Source organism: Ambystoma mexicanum, chromosome 2q, assembly GCF_040938575.1.
Source record: "Ambystoma mexicanum isolate Mex_15411 chromosome 2q, UKY_AmexF1_1, whole genome shotgun sequence".
Classification (NCBI taxonomy): domain Eukaryota; kingdom Metazoa; phylum Chordata; class Amphibia; order Caudata; family Ambystomatidae; genus Ambystoma; species Ambystoma mexicanum.
Genome location: NC_090924.1, coordinates 301,908,217 through 301,920,678, shown reverse-complemented (window position 1 = coordinate 301,920,678; position 12,462 = coordinate 301,908,217). Strand labels below are relative to the sequence as shown.

Here is a 12,462-nt window from a genome sequence, read left to right as displayed (position 1 = left end):
CAGGTGGATTGGAAGGAAGGGCTGCAGAAGGCTCCGGTTACACAGCAGGCTCTCCGTTCGCTGGAAATCATTCCCGCCGCTTTTCCTTCCTCATCCTCTTCGGATTTCTGTTCCAGTGGTCGACATGACTTCACCTTCCAGGTTTCCAGTATTTATCAGGAACTACAGCACAACCTCTGCATTCTCTCCCCGCATTTTACAAGAAAGAGGAGTCTGGTTGTCCAATCAGGACAGCCAGCCCCCCACTGGGATTTGTCTAAGTTGAAGGACGCCGTAAGACAAAGGATGAGGGAGTTTTGGACCCCTCCCCCACTTCCTGTGCTTACAGACTGACTGGAGCCTGGGCGGGTAGTCCAGGGGACTCCCGCCAAAGACAAAACTCAAACAAAGGAATTTCCCGCCCTGGATGTCAGGGGAACAAGAAACGATAAGAAACACTAAAAAGGCAGAAAAAGAAGACGGGGGCCATTTTGGTAAAACGAGCACCCATAGGTGCCTTTACTGCAGCTGTGATTACAGCCCGCGGTAAAGGTGCACCAAATTAGTAAAAGGTATCACTGCCACCAGCCATTAAAGGTAAGCTTGTCACTGTAACAGAATTGTTACAGTTCTAATGTGAAAGGCAATACATTGCATCTCCCCAGCACTCCACATAAAGGTGGGGTGCGAGGGTTTCACAGAATAAAATGTGAAAGGGATCCAAAGATCCTTTGTACACTTGAGAACTGTAGTTCACTCAAGGTTAGCACAAGAATGTTAAATGGGAAGCCCCTAGGGCAACCCAGCAACAACAGGCACTTATTGCCAATATGTTGTTAGACATTACTTTAAAAAGACACTATGGAGAGTCTTAAAAATGGCACCCATAAAAAGAGTTAAAGATTAGGTGAGTGTGGAAAAAGGTTCCCACTCACAGAGGTATTAATGAAAAATATCCCACTAGAAAAGCAAAAAGTTCTGGAGTTGAACCAGGAAAGGAAGATTTACCAGCTCTGTGGAAATCTTACCCAACACCGTCCATCATCAACTTCCTTCCCACACCTGCTACTCTCTCTTCCACTCTATCTGTACCCTCCTAACACCCCCCGGCCCCCAGACTGGTGTACCATGCCCCTGTAACCCTCCTCAGAAAACCTTCCTAGGTGGAGACCTCCTGCACCTAGCCACACTTAATGCACGACATCTGCCTCCTTCTTGAAGACACTGACCTTGACATGCTCGCTCTTACCGAGATGTGGTTCAATGCCAGCTCAGTCACTGCTTTTGACTCCCTTCTCCCTGATGGCTACAAGATAATCTCCAAGCATCGCCCTAACCGTGCTGGCAGTTGGTTTGCTCTGATTTTCCCTGAGTGGGTCCCTTCCTCCCTCAGACCCACCCAGTCAGCCTTACTCTTCCTTGGAGAGCCTGGTTAGCAAGCTGGTCATCTCTCATTCCTCCTCTCTGACCATTACCACCATCTATAGGCCACCTGGCCCTACCACCTTGTTCCTCTCTAAATGGGCTAATTTCTCCTCCTCTCTCCTCACAACCACCTCTAAACTCCTTCTCATGGGTGATTTGAATATCCATCTGGACTGCTCAATCAAGGCATCCACTCGCTTCCGTGACCTTTGAACCTCGCTCTTCCTCTCCATTTTCCACTCAGGTCCGACCCACTCAGCTGGACACACTTTAAGCCTTCATCCACTCTGATCCCCCTCCCACTTACCACTCCTCTCTCCGGGTTAGACCACCCTCCCCTCTCACCTGGGTCCTCTCAGCTCTCTGACTGCACCTTCTCCAGCTCGGCCAATCTCATTCACGAACATCCGTCCGATGAAACGAGTGTCCGCTGCTGCCTCCGCATCCACCTTCATCTCCCCATCCCACCAATGCAGACTCTACCGCTGACTCAGCTCTCAGCAACCTCCATCTTGCCATTGCTAACACTCTGGACATTCTTGCCCCATTCATGAGGATCTGCCTGAAACCTGTCTCTAAGCATAACTACTGGTAGGACTCTGGACTTGCAGCCCTGAAACGCAAGTTCAGAGCTGCGGAACGGAAGTGGCAGACCTCAGGCTTGCCCTCTGACAAACTGGCCTGCCGTCTACTCCAAAGGCAATACCGACCTTCCGCAACAAGAAAAGGGCCCACATCCAGGCCCCCTATGGCTGAACTCTTTAAAATCTGCAGGGAACTAACCAACTCCTCGGCAGTCTCCTCCTCACCTCTTACCTCCCAGTCCCTCTGCAACGCACTGGCCACACACTTCACTGCAAAAACGCAGGACATCCTGTGCACCCTCAAGACATCTGGGCAATTTCTCCTATGTCACCTTTATCTCCACCTACGGCGTCCCCAAGGGCTGCAACCTTTCTTCCTGGCTCTTTAACAACTACCTTGCTCCGCTTGCACACCTAATTTCCACTTTCGCCCCAAACTTCCAGTGTTACGCAGATGACAACTCTTCTTCAAACTTCCCTCTGATCCTCTTCTTACTTCCTCCATTATTCCCGACTGCCTAGCTGCCATCCAGTCCTGGTGTACTTCCAATGATCTCTGCCTCAACGCCAGCAACACCGAGATCCTTCCTATTGGTACTCATGCTCCTCTTTGTCCCTCACTCTGGCCTTCCTCTCTGGGCTCTCCCCCTTCTTCATCTGAAGCCAGAAACCTTGTAGTCTTCTTCGACTCCTCTCTTTTCTTCATACCTCACAATCAGAATCCTGCCAACAAGTCCCACTTTCAACTCCTCCTCCTCAAAGGAATTCTTCCTTTCCTCACTTTGCCTCAGAAGCTCAATATCTCTAGAGCTCTGGTTCTCTCTAGGCTAGACTACTGCAATAGCCTTTTTCTTAATCTACCCTCTTCTTCTCTATGACCCCTCCAGCTAATCCAGAATAGGGCTGCACTTATCTGTGGCTTCAAGCCCAGGGACCGCATCTCTCCAGCCATAGAAACTCTCCACTGGCTCCCGGTTGCTGCAATGATCAAATTCCTCTACATCATCCACAAGGCTGTCTGGGGCCGAGGACCATGCTATCTACAACTCGCTCTCACTAAATGCTCTCCCTCCAGATCTTTACGTTCCTCTGCCACTAACTTTGTGCGTGTCTCAAGTGCTTGGCTAAACAGCGAGCAGGTGGCAGATTTCTTTCCTCGGCAGGCTCCCTCGTATGGAACAGCCTCCCTCTTACTCTTCTTCTTGAGACAGATCGCCTCACATTTCGGGAGCTCCTCAAGACTTTCCTTTTTGACCTCCTGCTTCCCTTCCTCTGCTAAATCCCAGAGTTGCTGAGATTGATGACCAGGGCGCTTACGTATCCTCTTGGGCCCGGATCTCCCACACCCAATCACCTACAACCTACACACAGCACTTTGCTTGAGCACTCACTGGCCTATGCCACCACAGGCCTGCACTTATTCATTGGGGACTGACCACTCCACTTAGGCACTTACAGCTGCTCACTCCCTAGCACTTGCCTCTTGATACACCCAGCATTTACACACCCCACTCCTCATCTCTTCTCTCTCTCTCTGCACTTGCTTGTAATGAATGGTCACAAGGCCTACTAGGCCCGTCTCTTTCTTTATTGTTAAATTTGATTTTCTTTCACATGTTCCCTCCCTGTTGCCCTGTGGGCGCTTTGAAACACAATTTACTTGATGTATAAGAGCCTTATAAATGCCCAATAAAATAATATAAATAAATATGGGCACCTAACTAATGGTAATCTGGTTTTGGGTATTATATTTGGTTAAGTATCCTGCCTGGAGATATGCCAGGGCTATTTAACGTTTTCGTTTTAATTTGTTGCAGACTGTGGCTAATCAATTTCTTTGTGAAGACCCAGAAATAATCTTACCAGAACGTAGGTTTTGTAAGGAAAGCTCAGAGACCCTAAACCAGCTGATAGAGTATAAAGCCACACTTACGTTACACCTCAAGTATTTCATTACATTTGTACAGGATCCTAATATTTCTCTGTGGGAGTTTTTATGTGAAAGATTGCTTAAAGATTATTGCTCTCAGTCCATGTTACTTGCACTTTGCCATTTTTTGATTGCTATGCATTTGAGTGTATTTTAATCTAATGTTTGAGGAGTTTTATTGAGGTTCATTTTCTAATTTTGTATTCGTTTTAAGGAGTTATGAATTGGGGAGTTTTATGGATTGATGTTTAATTGTATATGTACAATGTTGCAACGTATCATGGTTTTAATTTATTCAAATCATATGACGCAAAATAAATCAAATAAAAATAATTCCTACCATCTATCCGCCCTCTGCGCCCACAACTCACCCTCCTGGGTTCTCTTTGAGCCACTTCGGTCATGCAATAACATCAAACATTGTCCAGCATTGAGCAGTTTTCTCAGAGCTGAGGTCACTGTAACTGAACTCTTGGAGTGATAAAACAGCCATTGAAAAAGCCAACAATGTTTGCTGGTCTATAGGAATTTGCCAGATATTAACAACCTATGCTCAAGTACTTGCACCATTTTTCATCTTTTTATGGTGAGCCAATACTGTTATGGCAGTGCATGGGAAATGCCTATCCAATGTGTTGTTTTAACAAGCCAAAACTGTTGACTTTGCCAATGCTTGTTTTAAAAAGCCACTACACCGATGCAGTATTGAAGGGTTGTGCATTTCCATTGCGTGTTGGTCCCGTTCCTTGCACATTTCCAATATGTGAATATTTTCCGCATACACAAAACATAGCATTAGTGACTACCTTAACCATGGATTTCAAGCCATGAGTACTATCACTGCAGATTAAACAGGGCTGTTACTACTGTTGTGCAACTTATGCTTACCTAGTGGGGCAAATTACTTTCGTAACGGGCCCCTTTCAGCAGACACATCACGGAGCACAGCACAATGAATGTTGGTGTAGCTCTCTTATCCGACTGTGTACAGTACACGCAGTGAAAGTAACTGCTCCAAACATAGAAACAGACAGAGCAATTGTAAATAGTGTTTGCACAGTTTGGGAGGCGAGGATGAAGTAGTGGAGACATGAGTCTACAGACTTCCAATTATGCCTATTGTGAAAGTTAAATGTTATGATTTGTATCCATTCCAGGCAAATGGGCTCCTCGCAAAGTGAGGTTCAAGATGTTATTTCCGATCTGTACGTTAGAGGTGCCACAGTGGCAGTCGTTCCATACGAGCCAGGTGGTGCTCTGACAGTCACCTTGCGCCTCCCCCTTACGCCCTCTTATTCCCCTCTTCGCAGCCTTGTCCCCCCCCCAAGTTCGCTTCACAGAAACCTGAACATGTACATTTTCAAGAACACTCTACCTGAATGGCTCTCAACTAAGAAGAGTGATAGGAATAGAAAATGCATTATTGCTCAAAGCCACTAAGTAATGGTTCCTGGCACAGCAAGGTAATGAAGTCAGTGACTATCTGCTGAGAAATATGTTGGCAGGATTAAGCATTAGTGTTGGGCGCAAACGGACCCAAAGATTTCTCATTTCCTTATTGAAATTAGCACTGAACTTCTCTGCAAGAATCATATCCTTGCAACCAGGGCTTCACCGGGGAAAATATATCTATTGTTCAAGTTTACTTTTCTGTATAGAGATGATGTAATACCAGATATAAACCATGTCTCTAGGAACATGTTTATTCCGGGGTTTAAATAAAAAAAATGTCACAGATGGCCACAAGAACACACCAACTCTCGAAGATGGTTCAAGGGTTTTTATTTTTATTTCTGCAAAGGGGCTCACTAAGGCACCCCTAAACTCCAAAGTTGTCACCAGAGATCAGTAACCACTACGGTCTATAATCTGCTTTGCTAGGTGTGATGGCCTGAAGGTAAGCACCTCATCTATCTGATTCGGTTGGTCCACACAGAAATTACTGACTAGGTTTAGTGCCTTCCAATTAACCAGCTCCACTTGCCCTTTCCTCTCATGCCCTTGCACTCCTAACCCTGAGCGCTTTCTCTCCTTTGCCTTCTTTCTACTCTCCTCAATGCTTTTCTCCCCAGACTCTGCCCTCAACTTGCTCTTCTGTCCCACTGATTTTCTTCTCTCTACTCCTTACCTCCATCCACAGATCTTATTCCCTACCGCTTTCTCCTCCCACTACTCTCCGCTCCTCCCACTACTATACAATGAAGTCTTCTTCTCCCACATGTCCCTTCCTTTCACCATCACACTTCTCAATCACTCACAGCCCCTACACTCCCCCTTAGTCCGACTCACCCACTATGCATGCAATCACACTCAAGTACTGCTTTCTCTCAGCAACCGATACCCCAACTTGCACATGCTCTGTATAATTCTCCTCCATGCTCCACTGCACTGCCCTTCAAATGTCTGGTCTCTTGGTCTTCCAACTCTTCCTTGACCTCACCAGAAAAGTCCACACTGACCTGGTCTTTCTGCCCTTTTTATCCTCTCCTTCATTAGCTATTTCCTCAGGCAAACCGCTGGCATCCTCTTCCCCCAGGGGCTGGGTTACAATCATAAACTACCCCATGACAGGCCTTACGTGCTGCCTCATTATCATATGTGGTTAACTGGCTTTGAGAAATAGTGGCAGATTGTAAAGAAATTTCGTGGATGGATTAATTGGAGCGGCTATATTGCTGGTGTGATGAGTGCAGAGCTCCTGCTCCTCCGTGCTGCTTGCCGCTGCCTGTTTCTCTCCTTTGTGCTGCCAGTTCTGGTCTATGCAGCTAGAAATCTTGGTATGCGTAGTCCTATTGAAAAATAGAAAGAACACTGGCGAACGTTCTGCGAAACAAATAAGGAGGCAGTGTTGCTTAACATATTCAATTAAGGTACATGTATTAGGGACAGACAATGGGATCCTCCCAACTCCCACAACTGTGTCAGGAATGGCTCTGGGAATCCCAGATTAAGAGTGGCCTTATTCCCTCTTAACAGCACTGACCCATTCACATACCTCCACCCTTTCTTCTATTTCTCATCCTTTGGACATCGGTTTGCCTGGGGATACTGGGCGAGTAAATCAAGGTTTGATTGTTTCAGCCAAACCCTATGTTCCACAGAGAAAGAAAAGGGTTGGAGGGCGAAGAACTCTCAGAATGCAAGAGTTGGTCTCCTTCTTCTGGGCCATCCAAACCAAGGCGGCATGGTCTGCGATTAATTTTAACTTCCGCCCCTTAGGTTAGTATCAGAGGCCATGTATGCTGCTTTTGATAGACACTGCAGTTCCACTAGCGGGTAGTTTTCCTCTCTGGGAAAGAATTTACGACTGATATATAATATGGGCTTTTCCTCCCTGTCTTGGCACTGCGATTAGATTGCCGCCAGGCATACGGAGGTGGCACTGGTCTGAAGAAAAAACCTATTTTAAAAATCAGGCATGATTAACACTATGCTCTTAGGTGGTGCAGTTTTTAGTTTGTCAAAGGTTGTTTAGGCTTAAGGATCACAGCATACACATTGGGATGTGTCTTGATCATCTTATCCATTTAAGGCTGCTACGACCTCCAAAAAGCTGGCAACAAACCTTCTGGTAGTATCCCACCCACCATAGAAAAGCATAAATGTCCTTTTTTATTACGGCCCGTTGGACAAACTGAACCGCTTACACCTTGCTGTGCTTAAGTAGAACCAATCCATTTCCCACCTGCAATCCAAGTTATTTCACGGATAACTGGGCCAGGTGACATTTTACTGGGTTGCTTGTGAGGTGGGTGTTTCTTAGTTGGTTGCAGACCACCGTCAGATGTGTTCGATGTTCCTCCCAGCTTTCTGTGCAAAGTGACCTCGAGACAGGCACCTCCAAAGGTTCAACATGGAGTTAGGAGATGGTCCATTAATCATTGAAATGTAGCAGGAACTTCATTGAGGAATAACGGTAGAACCAGGAATTGAAATAGCCCTTCAGGTGTTGAGACAGCAGTATTTCGCTTGGCATCCTCATCAACGGGTACCTGCAAGTAGCCTCATGTACGATCCAGTGTGGAACTGAACTTGGCATGGTCCGTGGTCTTTACCAGTTCGTCAATCGTAGGCATGGGCATGCATCAAACTTAGATATTTCATTTAATATCTGAAAGTCGATACCAAATCAACAGATGTTGTCAAAGCCTAGAAATTTTGAAAAATCAGAGAGGACCACTTGCTGAACCATCTTTCAATTCTGCATCTTCTTTGAGTATTTTCTTCCTGGCCTGACTCTGTGGGGTTTCAGTCCGATCACTCTTCCTGGTGGTGTTTGAATCTCGTTTACCACCCCTTGTGCCCTTTCTGGCTTTGTGAAGGAGACATCTACATAGGTCTCAAGCAATTCTGCCAGTTATTTGTGCTGGACGATAAGAGACCTGGAAGAATGGTGACCCCATCGATTTGAGTTTGTACAAGTGTCTCCTTGGTATTGTTATAGAGAGCCAGGAGCTTTGGGTGTTTTCTCGCCAAGCTTTCAGCTTACTGACATGATAGAGATAAGATGGTTTTCTTCTTTCTGCTTGCAGTACTTTGTAGGTGAGGCAAGACAACTTCTGATGACGTACAACCCGTACGACCAGGCCATAAACGTGTTCTATGTTGTGAGGAGAACACCATAGCTATGTCCCCTACTTGAAAGGTGTGCAGCTTGGTCTCTCTGTTGTACGCTTTCTCTTGGCAAGCCTGGGCTGATCAAAGATGGGCTTTATCCAGGCTTTGTACCTTCTCCATGTACTCCCTGGTGTTTTGAACAATGGTTGATCACAGGTCCCAATTCCTGGTTCCTTCTCACTCACCTCATAATATTGAGCAAATGTCTGGGGTTCTGCCCAAAAAACATCTTAAAAAGGAGAGAATTCCATATATGATTGAGGTGTCTTTCATAAAGGCAAATAAAACCCAGGGAAACTAATCGTCCCAGTTCTTCCTATCCTCGCGACCAACCTTCTCAGAATGGTCATTAGTGTCTGGTTAAACCTCTCCACCAGCCCATCAGGATTGAGGATGCTACACCAACATTTGCATGGTATTACTCTTTATGTGGCGTTTCATTTCACCCATCAGCTTTGACATGAAACTACTGCCTTGGTCAGTGAACATCTCAGTCAGAAAGCCAACTTGAGTGAGGAATGGGATGGGCATGTTGAGGGTATACTTTGAGGTGTTTCTCACAGGAAAACCGTAATCCAGGATTACCATAATGTACCTTTTCCACACCCTGGAGAGTTACGTGGGCCCCATGATCTCAATGCCGGATCTGTAGAAAAGAATGTTGATTGGGAGCGTTTGGTGAGGGTGCCTGGGTACTTCATCCGACAAGGTCTTCCGGTAGATGGGGCAGACTGCAGAGAACTACTTGACCTTGACATACAAACTTGTTCAGTAGAATCTGGGAAGGATGGTTTCCTGCATCTTCTTTAGGCCCAGGTATCTGGCAGTCGATTGGAGGGGGGTCAACTCCATCACCACCTTCCAAAACTGTTTCAGGAAAAAGATGGTAAGAATTAGCACCCTTCCCCTTTTCGATTCACATCCATTCCACTTGGTACAGGAGTATCTTCCGGTCAGTGAAATGGGATTGGGGAGAAAGGAGGGCTCTGGATTTCGGCTCTCAGCTTTGGAAACCCAGTGCTTGCGTGCCTGTTCCAAAATCAAGATCTTCTACTACTTCAATCTCTGGAACGAAGATTTTTTTGCACATCAATCCGGCTTTAGGCTGGCTGGGGTTTATGACCTATACAATATTTCCCAAGAAGGTAACCTTCCCTCCCCCTCAGTAGTCTTCATCGATGACTCCTGTCCCCAAATCTAAGTTTTTATGACACACACCGCTGTGCTAGTATCTTCAAGAGATCCAACATACGAAGAGATCTCCCCTCCAGTGGACTGAGGACCACACTTCAATAAAATGGTTTCGCTGAGGCATATGGAAATATTTACACATTTCTCCAGAACACTAAAATTCAAAGTTGTGTAAGTGTGTTTTCTACAGAAAAATATGAAGAAACAACCTAGAGAAAGGGCCTGTTATGTTCAGCAAATTCGGCATTGGCTGGAACCCCAGTTTGCCTTCCATTTAAAATCATCTTTTTGGCAAAAGATGATATTTCTGTTAACACCTCTCCCCAATCACCCTCTTGCCTGATCGTCAGAGTGCAAGGTGGAGTGTAGTATGGCTCAAAGTTTGGCATGCACATAGACCTGTGACCGTCCCCTTCAAAAATGACCTAGAAGGCGACCTGGGATCTCTAGGAGGCAGGAAAAGCCACTCCCTATGAGAAGCAACCCCCTGGAGGTGGTATATATATAGGGCTCCCTCAGACCATAATCCGCTACACTGCAATCCATGCAATCATCCCAATATAATAATTTAGCATTTAGCCATTAGGCAGGGTTATGCTTCCTGTAAGGTGCACCGTAAATTCTAATGCATGAGAAGTGGGCAAGAGAACCTCATAATGAAACATTTGAAAGGCAAAAGTATCAAACAAGTTAAAATATCAGAATAAGGAAAGACTCAGAAATTGTAAGAGTAGTTTCCGGAGAGCCTGGCACTTTCCCGGGCTCGGCCTTCAAATCCGCTTGTGATACTGGATTCCACAGTATACACAACAAAGGCATGGTAACATAGCAGTGGAGCCTGTTGGATATACGTAAAATACTTGGAAAAACTTCAAATACGCCCCAGCCTTTCTCCAACCCCCAAACCTTGTGCACAATGCAGTGTGTAGAAACAGGATTGCGTCAGTTGCATCTCGAGGAGCAGAAAATGCAATGTTTGACTGCCTTTACAAGGCCACACAAGATCCTCAAACCATTTGCTTTGAAACAGTTCATAATGTATGTGAAATGTCCTCCTTAAATTCCTACAATCCACGTGGTACAATAAACTCCAATTCCAGGTGTAGCAACTTGCTTGGCCTGCACATTAGTGAAACTTGAAACAAGCCATAAACATTACATACCTCCTTGCCGCAGATCAGCATCTATTTCTGTAAGGTCCAAGTCGAATATTGTGAGAATGCCAGCCAAGGCAGCATCACGCTGACTCTTCCAGAATACACTTTTGTTGTGTGCGTTGCAATGGCAAACGCAAGTGGTTGTCCAGTAGGGGCACTATTTTGGACAAAAATATTGAAGTCAGAATAAACAAAAAACGTCACTATGGGAAGTAATTTCATAATCCTAGGTTCAGTGCCAGGATACATTATTGACACTGTTTGCACTTTGCACCATGAGCTATGGATAAAAGCAAGATATAAGCACCATAAATATTGTCCATTACTAAAAAGCAGGTTTTTAAAAAGTATTTTAAATATGTGGTCAAGGGTTTCAACTCTGTGTGCGAAGCCCATTTGAATTTTTGTGAATGTTTTGGGCACACCGGTCACTAGTAGGCCTGCATGTACAATTCTGGTCAGTAGTGGCCCTGAATGCGTACCTATGCTGATCACTCACTGCCTTCCTCCTCACCATCCTTATCCACACCCTTGTTGCTTTTTCACTACCCTTTTCCTAGCGCCCCCAAACCCAAGATTCCTCTCCCCTATACCATCCCAGGTATCGACATGAAGATTGGATAAGCAGGAGCTAAACGAGGCTACTGGGTCACCAACCTTAACCAGTGAGCAGGAGCTACCACTGGGTACGAGGAGCTAGAGCATATCGTTAAGCAAATCACACTTCTACATAAGATACAAAAACGTATTATGAAAATGTGTATGGTCCCTTATGCTTTTTAAGTCGCACAGATCTGCCCTGTTTATTTACAGATTTTCCCAAATGCACAGAGTTAAATACACATAGGTGTGTGCATTCAGCATCAGTTGGCCTGGGGGTGCAAACGCAGCTACTGGCAGCTGTATGCTTCAAGCATGAGCTAAATAGCTCCCAGCTCCCCTCAATTTCAAACCCTACTATCCCTGTCCTTTGCATTGCTCACAAACTACAACCATGCTCTTTTCTAATCTATCCACCCCCTTCCCTCCCAAACTGAGCCTTCCCCACCCACCCCTCTTTTCCTACTCGTACTTTGGTTATGGAACGCCCAGTCCCCTCAGAAACAAAAGTCCTTGCACTCGGACCATTTCAGCAGCCAAAACTTCAGCTTCTATTGATAGACATTACTGAAAGATAGATACCTCATGACAATGTACACTTGCTGCTCTACACAGGTTTCATTTACTTTCCCAGGATGTCTAAGAAATTAGTTGGGGTTGGTCAAGTCATCAACAAGATCAACCCCCTTTCACATCCTGTCTTCTGACTTCCTCCCTGCTTTGAACACATTGACAGCCAACAGCTTGCATACACATACAAGACACAGGCACAGACCAAACTAGCAGGCCACCAAGCTCCTTTGCCACTATGGAAGACTTAATCTCACAAAAAGTACTTGACCCCAGGAAGTAGAACTTCACTTTGTCGTCTACCCATGTGGTTACACGAAAAGAAAGCTACTTCAAGGAACTAGAGGGTATCCCTCCCAAAGAGCACACAAACTCGCCGATTGGTTATTTCCTCTAGGCACTTCATGTA

General features: G+C 45.6%; 1 protein-coding gene across 6 annotated transcripts in view; it reads right to left on the bottom strand.

Annotated features, from left to right (window-relative positions):
- Positions 1-12,462, bottom strand: part of LOC138569353 (uncharacterized) — a 1,814,236-nt gene that overhangs the window by 1,496,549 nt on the left and 305,225 nt on the right. For all 6 annotated transcript variants that reach the window (XM_069647265.1, XM_069647261.1, XM_069647266.1 and 3 more), the window contains one exon: positions 10,890-11,040. In XM_069647265.1, coding sequence (XP_069503366.1) covers positions 10,890-11,040 — 151 coding nt within the window. The remainder of the gene's footprint in view (positions 1-10,889; positions 11,041-12,462) is intronic.